The sequence below is a fragment of the Manis pentadactyla genome, chromosome 19 (genome assembly GCF_030020395.1).
Source record: "Manis pentadactyla isolate mManPen7 chromosome 19, mManPen7.hap1, whole genome shotgun sequence".
In the NCBI taxonomy this organism is placed as follows: Eukaryota; Metazoa; Chordata; class Mammalia; order Pholidota; family Manidae; genus Manis; species Manis pentadactyla.
In genome coordinates this window covers 17,966,031-17,985,896 of record NC_080037.1, presented here as the reverse complement: position 1 = coordinate 17,985,896, position 19,866 = coordinate 17,966,031, and the positions used below count along the sequence as shown (strand labels likewise).

The 19,866-nt window shown below is 38.0% G+C and overlaps 1 protein-coding gene across 1 annotated transcript in view; it reads right to left on the bottom strand.

Moving 5' to 3' along the window:
• USH2A (usherin) overlaps nt 1-19,866 on the bottom strand; it is a 722,977-nt gene that overhangs the window by 551,533 nt on the left and 151,578 nt on the right. Inside the window, exons 13-14 of the mRNA XM_036931704.2 lie at nt 18,262-18,445; nt 3,417-3,580 (exon numbers count right to left, since the gene is read on the bottom strand). Of these exons, the coding sequence (XP_036787599.2) occupies nt 3,417-3,580; nt 18,262-18,445 (348 nt within the window). The remainder of the gene's footprint in view (nt 1-3,416; nt 3,581-18,261; nt 18,446-19,866) is intronic.

Sequence of the window (19,866 nt, the reverse complement as noted above, 5' to 3'; positions counted from 1 at the left end):
TTTGATCCAGGAATTCCACTTCTAGGCATTTACCCTAAGAATGCAGCAGCCCAATTTGAAAAAGATAGATGCACCCCTATGTTTATCGCAGCACTATTTACAATAGCCAAGAAATGGAAGCAACCTAAGTGTCCATCAGTAGATGAATGGATAAAGAAGATGTGGTACATATTCACAATGGAATATTATTCAACCATAAGAAGAAAACAAATCCTACCATTTGCAACAACATGGATGGAGCTAGAGGCTATTATGCTCAGTGAAATAAGCCAAGCAGAGAGAGACAAGTACCAAATGATTTCACTCATATGTGGAGTATAAGAACAAAGGAAAACTGAAGGAACAAAACAGCAGCAGAATCACAGAACCCAAGAATGGACTAATAGTTACCAAAGGGAAAGGGACTGAGGAGGATGGGTGGGAAGGGAGGGATAAGGGCGGGGAAAAAGAAAGGGGGCATTACGATTAGCATGTATAGTGTGGGGGGCACGGGGAGGGCTGTGCAACACAGAAAAGACAAGTAGTGATTCTACTGCATCTTACTACACTGATGGACAGTGACTGTTATGGGGTTTGTGGGGGGGACTTGATGAAGGGGGGAGTCTGGTAAACATAATGTTCTTCATGTAATTGTAGATTAATGATAACAAAATGAATAAAAAACAAAAGCAAGTACCATGTGGAAACCAAGGTGGAACACTAGAGTAAGCAGTAGGCTCCCCGGCACTAGCCTGCAGTTAGCGCTTTCCTGTGCTGCTCATTCACTCCCTTCTATAATCAGAGTCTCCACCATTTTTGCTGACTATATTTCAAGCTCCTCTAAAGGCAGGAACCCTGTCTAATGTTCTTTAATGAATTATCTCTGCTGATGCTGAGATTCTAACTTTGCACGTTGTTCTGTAAGTTTTGTGAAGCTCACGTCTGACCCAGCAGTAGTCTCCACCACAAGTACCTGAAGGAATGTGTTCAGCACTAAGGATCACAATTGTAAAGAGGTAGAAAATCAAAGGGAATATATCAGGAAAGAATAAATGGGAATATGAAAGTTTTTAAAATTATTAAAAATTGGAAGCATTTGGAAAGACCAGGAATGGTTAGCCCAGAGAAGGAAAGACTTAGGACAGAAGTAAATGCCTACCATTCCTAAGAAATGTAGGATAACTGTGGAAAGCACTATGGAGTTTCCTCAAAAATCTAAAAACAGAAATACCATACAACCCCATAATTCCACTTCTAGGAATTTACCCGGAGAAAATGAAATTCCAGATTCAAAAAGATAAAGCCATCCCTATGTTTATTGCTTCATTATTTACAATAGCCAAGTTACGGAAGCAACCTAAGTGTCCATCAAAAGATGAATGGATAAAGAAGAAATGGTACCTATAGACCATGAAATACTATTCAGTCATAAAAAAGAAAGAGGTCCTGCTCTTCTCAACAATATGGATGAACCTAGAGGACATTATCCTAAGTGAAATATGCCAGGCAGGGAAAGACAAATACTGCATGATTTCACTTATTTTTGGAATCTAAAAACAAAACAAAACAAAACAAAATGAACAAAATGGCAGTAGACTCAGACACTGAGAAGCGACTGGTGGATAACAATGGGGGAAGGGTTGGGGTGGGTGGGGAGGGGAAGGGGGATAGAGAGGCACAAAAATTCACAATAATAATGTAAGTTGTTCATGGGGCTAGTAGTACAGCATGGAGAATACAGCCAATGACTCTGTAACATCTTCCTGTGTTGACAGACAGTAGCTGTCCTAGTTGGGGTGAGGATGTAATAATACGGGAAACTGTTGAACCTCTCTGTTGTATACTTGAAACCAATATGAGATTACATATCAACTATACTTTAATTAAAAACATGAATTAGTGAGTACCAACAGAAAAAAAAGAAAAAAGAAATGTAGGCTAGGTTTCTAATGACCAGACTTACCAATTTTGCCTGAGATATATTTAGACTGTGTCTCAAGTGCAAGAATAGATAGCAAAAAGTGGAACTAGATGCCAGTATTTTCACACAAAATTAGATTGGCAGAACAAACCAAAAATCTCTAAGATTCTGTACATTGTGTGTAAGGTTTTCACAGTTCTATTTAAATGATGATCTATAACTGGAATGCAAAAGGATATGCTGGATCTCTGTTGCCAACAAATCAATCAATTCTACAGCTAATCAATGAATAACAAATACTAATTAAATGTTTGATGAAATCCAGGTTTGTGTGTAAATTGTATTTATACAGAAAGTAAATCATGATAGTCCTTTCCCAAAAGAAGCATAAATACCTACAGTTTTACTTATACTAAAATCCAGAGGGACCAGTGAAACACAGGATACTGAAGATAAACTGTACAGATACAAAATCTGAACACCCCTTCTTACCCATTAGCTATACCCTGCTTTCTACTACCTTAAAATTTAGTACAGTTGCTATGGAGCGCAATATTCCATTACTCATCTCTCTCTCCCTTCAGTATAGATAACACAACTCCAGGCGTGCTTTCTATGGTGAATTTTCCCGACTTGTGGCATTTCCAGCACTGACTCATGATAGTCTCAGGACACCCCCTGGAGGATATGCATTGCACTACATGCTGTAGAGGGTTCCTTATCCCATGTTCTCAGCAGGCATTTCTTAGGAAGTCAGGAAAAGCTGAGGGTAATAATCTTGAATTAGTCATAAATAAATCATCAGTATGCTATGAAATTGTAGAACTGCAGGTAAGTGACATGGAGATGCCAATTCAAAGACCTGGTGTTAAGAAGTCAAAAGATACCAAGATGTAATCTTTGGTTGCCGAGAGTTAAAAATATAAATGGAAGAGGTGTTTAACCAACTAACACAACTTAAAGTAGAAAGAAAAGAATATAAAATAAAGGAGCAATATGTGGTGATAAACAATGATAATAATTTCTACAATGTCAATCAACAACTAGCAGAAGCAGAGTGCCCATACAATTTGGGGGATGGAAAGGTACAAAATTCATCATCAATGAGAATAAATCTTCCATTTGTTATAAGAAATTGCTTGGAAATGTTCTCGCAGGGTGGTGTGAACAATCATTTTGGCATAACCAGGCCTGTCCTGAGATTTGCACTGACAGTCCCAGGTCCCTCATGTCTGGGGAAAACCAGGACTTTGGTTACCTCACTAACTGAGTCCATTCTAATAAATCATTGCAAATGTCCCACTGCTAACATAATCATATCGCCATTTTCAGTGATCCTATCCAGGAAAACGGACAAAACTTTCATTTAGTGTTTCTTTGTTTCCCACTTCTCACTTAAAGTCTCCACCCTGTGCCTAAGCCTTTCTGATAGGTTCCCAAAGCAGAAAGCAAATAACAAGACACTCTTGCCTGAACGATGTACGCACACATTAGTGTGGAGCCAGAATTCACTTACTTTTGCTGCAGCCCAAGAGATTGTTGACATCCAAATGGCTTGCGCCGGGAACACAAACATCACACTTGGAGCCAGTGACAAATCGTTTGCAGAAACACTGGCCTGTGACCAAGTGACAGGTTTCATTCAGGGCTCCTGAGACATGACAATTGCAAGGCTGACATCTGAAAACAAGACAAATAAACTATCAAAGAGAATAACATTTCTGATTTACAATTTATAAAAAAAATTCATAAAAAATATAAAAGTTACATCTACTGATAACATCATGGAGTAAGATGGTCTGTGTCAGCCAATATATTGAAAAGAAATCTTGAGCTAAATAAACACAAAATAAAACCAAACAGAAAAACATCTTTATCAAAATGCTGCTCATGATAAAACTTCCATGAAGCCTTCTCTTTGTAAACTAAGTAATGACAAAAAAAAAATGTGTTACACTGCTTTTTTATACTCCACAATATATCTTATGGATTATTTTGAATATTAGTTGTTCAATCAAGAAACCTGGAATTTTGCTTTCTCACAAAAGCAGTTTACCTAACAGCTAAAAATTTAGATTAAGTCCCCATAAGTGATCTTTTCCAGTATCTATCAAGCTATGAAGTAGAAAACTGGCTGTGATAATGATTCCCCCCAAAATCTTGAAATTCTATATTGTTTTATGAAGACTAAATTTCACTGAGAAAAGAATTTAAGGAAGACATGGTCTAATACTATCAATGCCTTAATACAGGTTATATGTTATTTTCTATTTTATGCACTACACTCATTTTATGAGTTTGGGGAATAGTTGGGGAATACAGCACTATTCTTATATGCAAGAAGATGTCAGTGATATAAATAAAACGCTGTAACTTCATTCCATCTTAAATTTCTTGGACCTAAAGTAACTTGTAAAAATCATTGTCCTAGCATTTTGACACAATAGAAACCAAAACCTGTTTCCCCCTAGAGAATTATTCAGTGTTAGCCTATGCCAATGTCATTAATTAGTATGAGCAATTTTGGCACCATGAAATATCAGAGAAGCAAAAACAACACACGTAAGAAGACTGCTCAGCTCTCGCAGGGACTTTCCATGTGGCACATCTAAAGCAACATTAAACAGATTCTCGTTTATATCTAATAAAGATGCTGCATGGATAGAGTTACTTTATCCCCCTACTTCTATGGTGTGATCTCTTGGGTAATCATCTAACACCCTTAAACAAAAAAGGCTGATAAAAGCTAAGTGCTGCTAAATAAACTGCAAATTTGTTTTATGGACTAATATCACTTTGGGAATAAATAAAGTACAGTTTCTCCTGAAGACCACTATGCTGTAGTTTGCCCTTTTTAAATCATGATAAAAGGACATTTTCCCTCAACAAACAAATGTATTAGGGCCTTTATAGATATTGCATCAGAACTACATTTAAACAGACGTTTAGTTTAGGCTACTTAAGTGTTCGAACTGAAGAAAATTATGCAGTGACATTAAAATGGAATTATAGCAGCAACAAAATATTTGATTTGCCCTTAATTTCATTATATGCTATTAGAATATATTGCTTGTGGGCTTCTGATGTAATATCGGTAAGCAGAAACGATGAGGCAAGCTTGTCCCAATGCATATATATATGGCACCATACAACTCATGAATAAGTGTCTCTTAAGTATTTCAGTTTTTATTACCCTTCATTCATGAGACAATCACACTTATTTTACATGTAGTACATTTCGCGTATCAGTTCCCAGTGTATGACATAATTCCTTTCCTTGATGCAGCTCTATTTTCTTGCAGCTAACTGCTACACACTTAACTCCAAGTCAGCTCTGTCAATATTCATGGGATATTAAGTTATGATTCCAGATGGAGTATATAAATCACTTCTTAGCAAAGCATGCCATGTTTTGAGTAATTAAATGTGACTATTACTGATTTTACGGTCTCTTATCCCAGTTATTGTTACATCCAACTTATCTGGCTTATTAGAATTGCTTGACTTTAGTAAGAGGGAATTTTACCGGAATGAAGTTCATGGGAGATTTTCCTCAGTATTATAGTTCGTTTCTAGCTCAAAGGATGCTGGGAATAATTTTGTAATTAACGTTTAAGTAAAATGATTCGTGCAAGTTTCTCAGCTACTCAAATATAATTTTAAACATCTCCAAGACTCTTTAGCAAATAAGCTACAAGTTTGATGTCATTATTCCTTCTCAAGAGCACCTCCTAAATGAAATATATTCACATTTATTAAAACAAAATTATACATAATAAAAGAAAAGACATTTTAAGCTTAGAGAAACACCAAACTAAGATGAATTGTGATATTGATTTTGTCAGGATAAATGGCTTTTGTGATATTAATATAAAGAAACCTTTATTACACTGACTCTCCCAGTACGGCCAGAGCTTCTCCCGCAATCTGTTTAAAATCTTCATTTTTCATCCTTATGGGAAAACCTCACTTGCTAAATGGATTTCATAAAGAGTAATCTGTCAGGATTTATATAGATAAACAATTTGTGATCTTTATTGACCAGTTCATTATGGTAAACAAAGCGGGAGTAAAGCACTGCTAATCTCTGCCGGCGCTCTGCTATCGCGGTTCTGTTTGGGCCCTTATGCAGCTCAGTGTTTACTAGAGACAATGGGAAAGAAGTTAATTGGCCTCTGACTCTTAAGTCACAAATCTCATCTATTTTCCTCTCCAGGAAGTTTCTTGCAGTAGTGCAAACTGCTACTGCAAAAGCATCACTATTAATGCAGGAAGTATGTTTCAATAACGCACTTCACGGTTAGAAACTTCATCATCGGAGACAGAGCTACTGGAGGAGGCCCAGGGATTCGCTCCAGGGTGGAGATCGCTTTACTGACATTTCTCTTTGGACAGCTCTCCTCTGACTGGGGTGTCAAATCACCGTTACCATCAAATTGATTTAAATATATTGATTGACATGGATGTTATTTACACTCATTGAGGGTAAATTAAGACTGGAATAAGCACTGAAGACATGAATATGAGTAAGATAGAGTCATCCTTGTCCTCCAGAAGCTCACAGTCTGGTGAGAAATTTGAAATAGAAATAGCATTCATGAAGATGTATGCAGACAATTTGGGAACAGAAAAGGGACAGGAGATGGGGCAAGGAAAGGGGCATTAAGAGGGAATGCTGGTGATGTTTGGGCTAAATACTAGAAGATGTGTAGCAATATGCCAGGCAAATAAGGGAGGGAGAAAGTAAAAAGAAACAGAAGGAGGGGGTGTGAAATTACAGCAATTCCAAAATTAGGGGATAAATTCAGAATTGGGAGTGGCGACAGATAAAACTGGAAAGGTGAGCAGTTACAATGTTGCTAAATTAGGTGCAATGGTGACAGTGGGAAGGAACAATAGAAATGAGGGGATCAATTTAAGTAAGTAAAATCAGTAGGGTGGGGTAAACTGATCAAACAGAGTAGCAAAGAAGGGCATGGAGTTACTGCCAATTTTCTAATTTGCCGGCAGGTGGAAGATGGGGGCGCCATTCAACATAAGGAACAAAGGAGGAAGAGACCTCAAATTGCTGAGACTTAAGACAAGGATTGTTAGTGATTTTTAGTGAATAGAAGAGATGAGGCTTCGAGGCAAATTACAGAAGCTGGACAGAGTTTTCTTCAAGCAGTCAGTCTGCAGCGCAAAGATGAGCGCGCGGCAAGTGCTCAAGTACCACTGAGTAAATGAATGAATAACGCACGAGGAAAGCTTTAGACTTAGAACAGGACAGAGCTGATAAACCCAAACGAGACATGTAATTCTAATGACAACTGAGCTCTTTTGAGCCCTTTTTGACTGGCACAGCTGTCGCCCCGGCTAACCTCTCCCCAAAGGAAAGGACCGCTTCCCTTGGAGACGACGGGCCTTCTGCTCTAAGGCCAGAGGAGTTCTCAGTTCAGCCCTGTTTTCCAGGCTCCCAGGAGTGCCAGAGCGCCCTCTGGAGGAGTTCGGTTTCCCTGGTCAAGATTTCGTCTCTGCAGGGGAAGCGCAATCCCACTAAGGTTCTCAGTTTTCCTTTGGTCGTGATCTACTGGATTCCCTTGGAACTGGAATCAGAATTATAGGGAATGGATTTGGGGCTTGGAGATCTTTTGTGTGAGCTGAATGCCAGACTCGCACGGCTTATTGGGGAGGAAGGGAGAGTGATACTATCTCATTCAGAAGAGAGGAGTTAACAGTGTCCCGCCCAAACTTTCCAGGGAAGCTTTCCCAGGCACAAACAAAGGAGTTTGTAAGGACTGAACCTGGGCGATGTCTCCCTGCCATCCAGGCAATAGTGACATCTGAGTCCAAGCAGGTGACATTCCCATCATCTAGAGAAGAGCTTGCATCTGAGACCCCTGCCACTTTCTCCTGTGTTGACATTCCATGTAATCACACGGAGGAGAGACTGTGTCCCATGTGTTAAACTTTAAAACCAAATATTTAAAAGAAACAGAAATTTCAGAAGATTTTCCATATTCACAGTATCACATATGCTTACACCTAGAAGAAACCTTAGTGTCACTTTCCTTAACCTCCTCATTAAAGTAACATAATAACTTCGATATATGATGGCAGGTTCAAGTTCTAAAAGTGCTCTGAGGTAGGGGAGAGATGACACTTAATCTCTGTGGCCCCAGAAGGCAGAAATAAGACTAGGCAAGAATCATAGCAATGAAAATTTTACTCAATATGATGACTATATTTCTATCTTTCTCAGAATTAGACTTGTCTGAAGTAAACATGAGCTGCTTCATGAGACAGTGAGCTCTTTGTAGTTCCAAGTTTCCGAGCAGAAGGTAGGTGACCAGCTATTCTGCAAAGGTGACTTATGCATAGAAATGTTAGGGTAGAGTTTAACCAGAATTACTTTTAAGGTTCTTTCCAAGTCTGAAAAGCTACAAATCTATGATGCTTAGTGGGATTAAGTTATTTGCCCAAAGTGACAGTGAATCTGGTAACAGAGTCTGCAATCTTTATCTACAGAGGATCAGATAGTGAATATTTTAGGCTTTCAGGGCCGTGTGATCTCTGTTGCAACTCAGCTCTGCTGTAGTAGTATGAAAACAGCTACAAACAATAAGTGAAGAATGAATATTGCTGTGTTCTAATAAAACCTAATTTCCACAAGCAGGTGGCAGGCCAGATCTGGTCTGCAGGTCATAGTTTGCTGAACTCTGGTATAGTAGGTTGAATTATGGGCCCTCAACAATGCCAAAGTCCTAACTTATGGAGGTTGTGAATATCTTACACCCTACTTAGTGAAAGGAACTTTTCACATGTGATTAAATTAAGGACTTTGGGATTGAGACTTGACTATCTTAGATTATCCAAAAGTGCCCAATATAATCACAAGGGTCTTTACAGTAGGAAGGGAGGAAGATAAGAATCTGAGAGAAAAGATGTAAGAACATAAGCAGAGGTCAGAGAAAAGAGAAAACAGTACTCCATCAGCTTTTATGAAGGAAGGAGCCATGAGCTAAGGAATGCAGGTAGCTTCTCAAACTGGGAAAAGCAAAGAAATAGATTCTCTCCTAGAGTGTCTAAAAGCAACACAGGTCTGCTGACACCTTGATTTTAGCCCAGGGAAACTAATTTAGGACTTCTGTCCTCCAGAACTTCAAGATAATAAATTCATGTTGTTTCAAATGACTGAATTTGTAGTAATTTATTATAGCAGTAGTAGGAAACTAATCTTCCTGGTGTAGTGGAAAAGCCCAAACTGGAACCTCTAGGTATCCTGACGCCCAACACTGAGTTATGCCTATTATGTCACACTGAATAAATGCTACTAATTTATAAAAAATGACATAATGACATATCCTAGAGAATCATATGGAATCCATATTAAAGGAGAATATAGCATGTAGTGGTCTTGGTAGATTGCAAAAATGACTACGATTCATCACCCCTTGTTTTATACAGGCCATTTGTAACTAACTGCACAATTCCTCACAACAAAAAGTGAAGTCTACTGTCTCACTCCTAAATATGGGCTGACTGTGACGGGCTTTGGCCAATAGAATAAAGCAAAAATAACACTGTGGTAGCTTCAAGCATGGGTGTTAAGTGTCCTCTGATGTTTCTGCTCCCTTTCTGGCTAGACTACTAAACATGTGGCCCTTTTACTCCCATCACCCAAGATAACAGTCAGCTGTTCAATAAAGAGTGCCTGAGGAGCACTGTCTGGCCAGTGGGTTTCAGTCCCAGGCAAGTTCACTCTTGATTCCGTGAGACCAAAAAGTGACAATGGAACATTCTTGGGGTGAAAGGCTTTATACCCAACTTTATTCCCATGGTGGCAGGTCAAGCGCTAAAAGCCCATCCACTCAGAGTGAGTCTGCATGCAGCCAGCCGGTCTCTGCCTCTGGACCTCTCTGCCCCTGCACCCATCTCAGTCTCTGTCCTCCACTCCAGCTTCTGCTGTTCTGCAGCTGTGTCACCCAGAGCACTGGGCGGAACTCTTTATATAGAGTCAATAACCATGTATTGCCCACATGTGTGCGGTGAGCAAGCCGACCAGGGTCAGTTGTGAATCCTGGCCATAGGAACTTTCATTTTCTCTACAAGCATGAATCTGTGAGGCACATTCCCCAGTGTTCACACTATTACACTACGAAACGATATAAATTGACAAGTTATCTGCTTTCATTGGAAGTCACTGGTCTGAGAAAAGACCAGTTTAGATAAATTGGAAATATGCAAGTAAGAAGACAGACAGACCAAATCTCTATACAGCAGTTTTCAAAAGGAGAATGTTTGCAATAAAACCAAAAATTATCTGGGCACAGAAGTTTATTTTATGTTTTAGAAGTGTGAGCCTTTAGATTCCCTGGCCATCCTAGGTGTTAGTTCCCTACTATCTAAGGAAAACTACCATTCAGTGTGTATCAGATGCTAAGAGACAGGTAGTGATACTTGTAGCCCCTTCAGGCTTAAAAAAAGGACATAATACAACTAATGAATATAGAGAGGTCATTAGGGAAGGGACCTTTGGGGGACTGTGGTGTGTGGATGTTACATAAAGAAGAACAGCGGTGCACCAGGTGAACTGGAGCAGTCTCGAAGCTGGGAAGAGGAATCGTAGTTGCAGGTCAAGTTGAGGACAGCGCCAGGGAGTCCGGTGTCCAATATGGGTCTCAAACACCCACTGAGACGTATTTAACTTGGCCCGTTTTTGTCTTACTGCTTTTAGGTTAGACAATATCATATACTTTTTTTTTTAGTGCTTCATTGATTTTTCTGTGGGTAGACTTTTTCTGCTTCACTGTTTTTGATACTGATTAAACTATGTTTGCTTTGACTCACAGGTAAATACAAGTGATTTTTACATTTGTATCAGCTTTTTAAAATACATTCCCCCTGTTTATAATAGGTAACTTTTGGGAAATGAAGCCCTTGGATGCAGACAGGCAAATGATTTTCTGGCCTGCTTTTGTTGTGTTTGCTGGATTTTTGTTGTTACTACTGTAGTTTAGGGTCAGGACCTATGTCATTTTATTTATTTTGCCCTTGGGAGTATGAAACATGTGTGGGAAATACATCAAGAGAAATAGATAGCAAACAGCTGTGCCCATGGAGAAGGGTAGGAAGTATGTGTGAACTTCACAGAGGGGTTAAAGAAAACCTCCTGAATATGTAAATGGGAAAAACGATGATGATGTGAACTCATTTTCCTAATCAATAAAGAGATACAATGATACTTTCATCTCCTCCTTCTTTAAAATATTTGTGATCTACTGTAGAATTTTGGAAATCAATGAAAAAAATATGTATTTGTAAGCATTTACCAAGTTCCTGCTTCAAAGTAGATTCAATTGATTTTAGCTAATTTTTTAAAATACATTTTCATTGGAGCATAAATAGTTCTTTTCCTAAGATGTGCATCTGTATACATTTAGACTGTAAGTGAAACTGTCTTTCAAGAAACAAAAATCCCTTATACTAGATGGAATCTGATATATTTTAGCCAGCTTTGTACACAATTTCAAAATAGTCAGTGTTTAGTATATAGACATGGTAACAACCAGAAGTCAACAAAGAGATTTTAATATCATTCAGGAAAATAATAGAAAACATAAAAAGAATAAAATCCATTTTTATCTCTTCTCAATGATGAGCAGAAGTATAAACTCAAGCAATTCTCATTGCCACATTTTGAAATATCTTCCTCTATGACCTTCTGTGCTAGAGGATTTCTTCTCTAATGATTATCAATGTTAAAGTGAAAAGAGACAGTAGAACTCATCAGTGAAATAGAAGGGTCAACTCAAAGCACAGGCATTCCATATGACTGATAGCAAAGGACAAATCCTGCTGATTTTGTTGGGCCACCAATGGTCCTGGGAGGCTTTATTCTTTTTATTCATTTCAGAGAGGCTGCATTATATATAGCGGCTTTTGCTTTCAGTAGCTCTATCCAGTGGCAGCCAATGCTTGATATCAGAGTCAATCCTGTCCAATCTAAGAGGTTCCTGAGCCCAGTCACATGTGGGCAGTATGGGCGTAAGTAAGTATTTTAAGGTTTATATCCCTTTCACCTAGATGATGATGGTATGAGACTTTTATTTTATTTTTGGTGGGAGGAGATAAGGAAAATAATGTAAAGGACAATTAGTTCCATGTTGGCTATATTAAGAATGGGACACATGAGGAACATGCACATTTAAAACTCAGAGAGATAGCTAACCACAGGTCTAGATCTGAATAGAAGATACTATACCTGAGAGTCATTAACATTATTTAGTGGTTGGAATTACAGACATAGGCATGTAACTTGAAGGGGTGGATTAAGAAAGAATAACCAGCAAAAGAGATATAAAAAAATTAGAAAAGTATTATCTAGAAGGCCAAAGTAAAGATTTCAATAAATAGGGTGCTAAAATAATTCGCACACTGAAAAATCATGAATCGTAAGAAGCAATCATAAATCAATTTCACTTTCATCTTTCACAGATATTTTAAATATATTGTATGGGTCTATTTCTCCTGCCTTCCACTTGGTTATAAAGTGAGTCAGTTAGACAGCTTTTCTGGCCTTGGGCAATAGAAAGTTCTACAGTTACTTTAAGTTGTAAAGCACAAGTTCCACTGGAGGAAGCAAGATTCTATGGAGGAATCATGCTTCTTGATTTCAAAATATATTACAAAGCTATAGTAATGAAAACATGATGGTCCCAGGATAGAAACAGATATATGAACCAAGGGAACTGAACAGAATGCCCAGAAATAAATCTACACATATACGATCAGTTGATCTTCAACAAGGGTACCAAATACACACAGTGGGGTAAGGGGAGCCTCTTCAATAAAAGATGTTGGGAAAACCAGATATACATATGTGGGAGAAATGAAATTGGACTCTTATATCATACTATATACAATAATCAACTCAAATGGATTAAAGATGACTGGAAACTATAAAACTACTAGAAGCAAATATTATAGGAAAAAGTTTCTTGACAATGGTGTGGGAGAGACTTTTTTGGGTATGACATTGAAAGCACAGGCAACCAGTGCAAAAATAGATAAAGGCAAGTTCATAAAATTTAAAATCTTCTGCAAGCAAAAGAAACAACCAATAGACTGAAAAAGCAGCCAACAAAATGGGAAAAATATTTGTAAACCACATATTTGTTAAGGGATTAATGCCCAAAATACATAAGAATGTACAAAATTCAATAGCAGAAAAACAAATAATCTGATTGATAAAAATAAGACAAAGACCCGAACAGACATTTCTTCAAAGAAGATATACAAACAGGTTCATGAAAAAGTGTTCAACATCATTAGCCATCAGGGAAATGCAAATCAAAACTAAAATGAGCTATCACCTCATAACTGTTAGAATAGCTTTTATCAAAAAGACAAAAGATAATAGGTGTTGGTGAGGATATGGAGAAAATGTAACCCTTGCATACCACTAATGGGCATGTAAATTAGTGTGGCCATTATGAAAAAGTATATAGAAGTTCTTCAACAAATTCAAAAGAGGACTACCATATATCCAGCAACTTACTTCTGGATATATATCCATAAGAAATGAAATTACAAGGTTGAGATATATAGCTGTACCCCCATGTTCACTGCAGTATTATTCACAATGGCCAAGATAGGAAAACAATCTAACTGTCTATCAATGGATGAATAAAGACAATATGCTGTGTATAAATATGTATACACACACACACACACACACACACACACACAATGGAATATTATTCAGCCACAGAAGGAAGGAAATCCTGGCATTTGCAACAACATAGATGAACATAGGGGACAATATACTAAGTGAAATAGGCCAAACAGAGAAAGACAAATACTGCATGGTACCACCCATATGTAGAATCTAAAGAGAAAAAAAAGTCAAATTCATAGAAACAGAGAGTAGAAAAATAGACACCAGCAGTTATGGGCAGGGGACTCATTCTTACCACACACAAGAAGAGAAGAGAAAAGAAAAGAGAGGAGTAAAGAAAAGAAAAAAGAGAACAGAAAGAAGAAAAGAATATGGTAATTCCATGAGGTGACAGATATGTTAATAAGATTGATGGTAGTGATCACTTAACAATATATATGTATATCAAACATCAAGTTGTTCACCTTAAATATATACACTTTTTGTCATTATACCTCAATAAAACTGAAAAAGAATAAAAACCTAGGCTCAATTCAGAAAATAGACTGTCTCGTCTAGTACATTAGTCAACCCACTAATCTTTGTTCAAAGGATAGACATTTTAAAGAACAAACTTCTGTTTTTTCTAGCTAGAATGTGATGAGGGCAGCATGTCTAGGACCAGAGATGGTAGTTTGGTGGGCCTCTTCTCTTGTGCACAGGCTGGAGGGAGGTTAGAACACTGGACCAGCGAAACACAAAGCAGGCTGCTTTCTCAAGTCTCACGTATGCATGACACTTACTTTTTACTGGGGGCGGTACTTTTGTGACTTCTTCACTGATCTCTCTCCCTCCCATAGTATCTCTCACCTATGGTTTTAGTGCAGTCAGATGCTTCCATATGCCAGTTGGCTGGTAACTAATTTGTAGCCTACAGGAATCTCACCTTTTTCTCTTCTTACACCTTCTTAGCCTTCCAGGTGGCCCTTTGCATAGGTAGGTGCTGCTGTCTCTCTTGTGATCTCATTTCATTTTGAGAAGAGAAATATACTGTCTTCCTTGCCCTGTCAAATTCTGAGAGCATAAAATATATAAAGCACTGTCCTTCAGCTTACCTATCCAAACCCATACAGACTCTCTCTCCTTACTCAGACTTGCTAGGTCTAAGAGAGATATCCATGACTTCAATTGCAGGAGACGCATATCTCTTTGCAAGGAATCTAGTAAGACCAATTCACTGGAAGGCACCCCTGACCCCTCCTTTCTCCCTCCAGTGAAACCCTCTTCAGTTTACCTTTCTCTTAATCCATTTTTATCTATTTTATCCAGTTATATACCTTTCTTTGATTTGCCTGAGGATTTTAAGAATCATCTAACTAGTTCTTGGCTGTCCACATTTTGCAAGTTCTGCTAATGTACACCCCAAATATGGTGACTGAGGAATGAATGGGGAGTAAGGAAAATGAAGAAGTAGAAAAGAAACCCAACTCTTTTTAAATATTAGTAGGTGAATAAACAGTAAGAGATTACAGAGCAGCTTTCAGAACCCATAGAGCAGGACAGAGTCATAGAAAGGGGCTTTCAGACGGCGATGAGGAGCATATTCATAGACAGTTATGATATAGCCAGTGGAGAGAGATCTAAGTTACAATAAAGGAAGGATCTGATGGATCAAAGTTCAGAGTGAGAAAGGGACAAGTAAGTAAAATACAGGACAGAACACATCAAAAACAGGCAGTAGGCCATTTTTCGGGGAAAAAATATTTTTTTCTTTGATGACTAGATTAAAAATTTAGGATGTATGACAATGTGGGCAGATTGTAGGTCGAAAGAAGATAATCTGAAGATATTTATGTCCAGTTCTCTCTACTTTGTGAATCAGAGGGCTAGATTTGAAGCAAGAGCAGGAAATGGAAGAGACCAGCACTAGTTTAAAGGGGGAGAGAAAGGGAAGGAATGAGTACACCCGAGATGGTAGTTCCATGGACACAGGAACCTGGACTTCCTTCACGTCCTTCCAGGCTCAGGGAAGGAGCAGGGCAATCACCCCCAGAGCTGACCCAAGGTACCGCAGAAGGGAGGGACCTCACAGCAGTCATGTTACTCGAGAGTCAGATTAAAGTTGTTTCAACCCAAACTAGGAATAGTGAGAACATTAGCAATGGGGCTGCAATAAAGAAGATGAGGTAAGCATAATGGACTAGAGATTTTGAGAGAAGTTAAGAGTAGATAAGGTGGTGGTTTGGAGATGAAGATTGGAAAGATGTGATGTGCTCACAGAGTAGCATTTCTGGGATTAGGAAGATTCAAGAAGTAGAGAAGTTCTGAATGATCAAGAAATCCTGGTGTGGCCATGAAAATGCGTTGCTGGAATGGTAAATAAATGAATGAGAATCGGGGGACAAAAGTCATCCTCCCGTTCAGGTTCTCAATGAGTGAAAACTTGGGAATCTATAGGACATCCAGTGATGATGGAAGAAAAGTAACATTCCAAAGGACAATTCATAATTTTAAAAAGGTAATTCCTTATACCTGACTCAATATAATCATGAGTCAGCTAATATGCATAAAGATATACAATTGTATTATATAACACTTGTCACACCTCTTTTTACTTTGAGCCCACACTGACACTGGATCTTTTAGTCTTTAGAATCTATCCAGCTTTCCACATTTTGGTTTTCTATCTTCTAGATTCCAACCTGCACTCATTCCTTTTATTTTATTGAGTTCTGCTTTCTTGATTTTAGCATCAGCACCTTCTAATAATGTAGTTTTACACCTTTTTTTTTTTTTTGGCTCTTTCTATTCCTCATCAATTTAGGTAAACACTTCAACCCAGCTTTTAACGCAGGAAGTCTAATTCCAGCGTTAGCCAGTCATCCTGCAGAATGGCAGGTGATAGAATGCACTTCTGGAAGCAGTTCTTGATCCTGGATTCGATTGGGATGGGGAGTGAGATGGGTAGATAAACAAGAGAAGCAGAATGGGGTCGAGATTAGCCTGAATTTAGGAACCCCGAGGGGTAAAATAAAGTGGGGGGTAATGAAGGGAATGAGGATTCACTTGAAGGTTAAGTGAAAAAGCTGAGACAACTAGACACACACAGTCCTTAAGCAGGGTTTTTGGTGACAACGCTAGGAAGAGGAATGGGAACAATAGATGGAAAAATGGGTGAGACCGGCACACCATGCCATAGATGGGTATGCGTATTCCAAGGAGGAAAGCTGATTGGGGAAGATATTTTTCTTTTGCAAATTAAATATTATCAGAAAGACCATGGAAAGGATAGAAAATATAATTACAGAAGCAGCCAGGAGTGACACAAACCAACCCCTGTGTTCCATCTAGGGAATTTGTGAGATGGTCTTTCAATAAAAAATACATAGAGGAGGTCATATGTGCAATATCTGGCTTCTGGGCTTACTATCAAATCCAGTTAATGTTTAATTTACTTACTTATTTAATGTTTACTGCACCATGTATCTTCTATATTCATTTGGAGTGAGTTAGCATTTGTAGAAAAGAATAACATTGTCCTCAGATTCCCAACACAATATTCTGATAGTAACAGAAGGGGAGCAGCAAGGTTTAAAATAAGAGGTATGTAATAAGAACAAAAATTGTTTTAATAACTATTTTAAATATCACATTAAAGATTTTTAATCAAATTCAATTTTAGTAGAAAGTCAAATGAACTAGCTTGAGTTCTTTTTAAATAATTCACCCTGCCACCCTGTCTACATTCTAACTGAGATGCTAATAAAAAGTTTAATGGCCAAAAGACAGGCATCGATGAGAAGAAGAGTTGAAAAGAGAGGCAATGCGTTGAAAAGAGTCCAGATAATCTGAAATCCTTTAATAATTAGCAACTCTGTAAACATACACACACATATTGAAAACCAGATTTGACTAGTGCTTGTTCGCAGAACACAATATTAGTTGCCCGGGGATAGGAATGCCAAAGAATTTGCCGATATAGTCCCAATCCTAGACAAATTTAAATTCAGATTAGACAAAAAGGCATACATGGAATTGGCATTCTAGCACACATTCAAAGGACAGCAATGAACACAAATGTGTGAGAGTAAATGCCTACAGATACACAGGAAAGGAGAAGTAGAACAGTAAGGACAGTGTAACTTGGAAAGTGTTTAATTTCAGAATGCACTTTACACACCAAGGAAAAAAATCATGTCACTGAATACAAAGATATATTTCTCATCTGCCAGTCTTTAAACCGAAATTAGAAAGGCATGGACAACATAAATGGATGCAATAATAAATAAATAAATAATGAATATGGAGGCCATGTAGAACAAAGTATAAACATACATATGCTCCTTATCCTAACCCTTATTTTGTGTGTGTATGTATATTTTCCTTTATAGATAATCTCTTTACCTGTCTTTCCCTACATCCGTATTATAAGTTCTTTGAGGGAAAATAATGTCATCTAGTTAAGAATTCCCAAACCCTAATACCAGGTTCATCTATCGATCTATAGCAAGCTGAATGTTGGAATTCTAGAAAATATTAAAAGATTACCATTCTATTTAACAGATATCAAAGAGTCAAAAATAGATCAGCAAACCAAGGAGGACAGAAAATAATACTTTTTACAAAAGATACTGCCAAAATAACACCATTAGCTAAAAAAATAAAAGTACATGAAAATAAAATTGAATAAAATGTTTAATTATTAATTTTCACTAACGTATACCTTCCAGTCCGAGGATCAAATCCAAAGTACAGGTCTTCACAATGATCACAACTTTGACCAGTGATGGAGGCATCTTGGCAAACACACTGACCAGTGAGGCTATTACAGATGTGATTCACTGCCCCAGTTGCATGACATGAACATGGCAGGCACCCAGTAGCATTGCCTGGGGAAGTATAAAAACCTGGAAAAAGAAAGATGAAAAGTTTTTCTATATACCTTCTATCCAGACTCTTCTTAAAAAGATAATATTCTTATTATATCAAAAAACAAAACAAAACACTGTATTGTGAGACTATCTAACTCCCAATACAGATGTGGTTTTTGTTATTCTTAAGTAGTGCGTCGATTATGACCAAAGAGAGGCTGAGTAGATAATTTACATTGTATCTGGTTTTCCTAGGCACCTCAAATTCAATGCATGTCAGACCTATTTTGTGATCTTTCCACTAAAATCTGGACCTCCTCTAATCGTAACCACCATCTAGTCATTTGTTCAGCCTAGAGCCCTGAAACGTCTTTGGGAAGGTGGGAGCTAAAATACAGTTTGGCCAGTTAAATTTGAATCTCTGATAAACAATTTTTAGTAAAAGTATGTCCCATGTGATATTAGCATATTAAAAAAACTGTCATCTGAAATTCAAATTTAAGTGAGCATTCTATGTTTTGCTAAAACTGCCAACACTTGAGTTCTTTCCCTCTGTCCCTACATCTAGCTAACCACCAAGTCCTGTAGGTAGTCTTCCAAGAATTTTAAACCTTCTACTCTCCATCCCCACTGCCACCTGCCTAGTTCAAGTCACCACCAAGTTTTTTAGAATTAACACTATGCACCAGAGGTATAACTCATTCAGTTCTCACAGCAATGTTAACAATTCAGGTATTATTATTATTATTATTATGTCCATTATATAAATAAGAAACAGAAATTTAGGGCAGTTGACAAACTTTGCTAAAATGACAGAGTTAACAAATAGAAGCCAGATCCAAACCCAGGCATCTCAGCTTCAGAGGCTGCCTCATCCCCTGGCGTCTCTGTCAGCTCCCATCCGATCTGTTCTTCACAGTGTACCTGGAACTGCCTTTTCAGAGTGTACTTTGAATGTCTCATTCTTCTATTTTAAATTATTTGATGACTTTTTCCTCCCATTAGGAATGAATTCCAAATCCCTACCACAGCCTCCAACTGTCCCATCAGGTCCCACCTAGCTCCCTCGCTTCCTGTAGCTGCTCATCCCCAGCTCAGCCTGCTTCAGTCATACTTCTGTTCCTGACACCTAAAGGCCCTTCCGTGGTCAGTTCTGTTTGCTGGAATGATTTTGACCCACCTCTTCTGCTTAGCTCCCTCCTGCCCACATCCGGTCTTAGGACTTTCTTGAGTAACCTACCCTGGGCTGGCTTAGGCATGCTTATTTCAGTTTTGTAGCACCCTATTTCCTTTACAGTCATTAAAGTTATAATTAATCTGATTTCTACCAAATGGTAAACTATATATCTGATAAAAGGTTAACATCCAAAACATATAAAGAACTCATATGACTCAATACTACAAAAACAACATGATGAAAATATGGGCAGAGGACCTGAACAGACAATTTTCCAAAG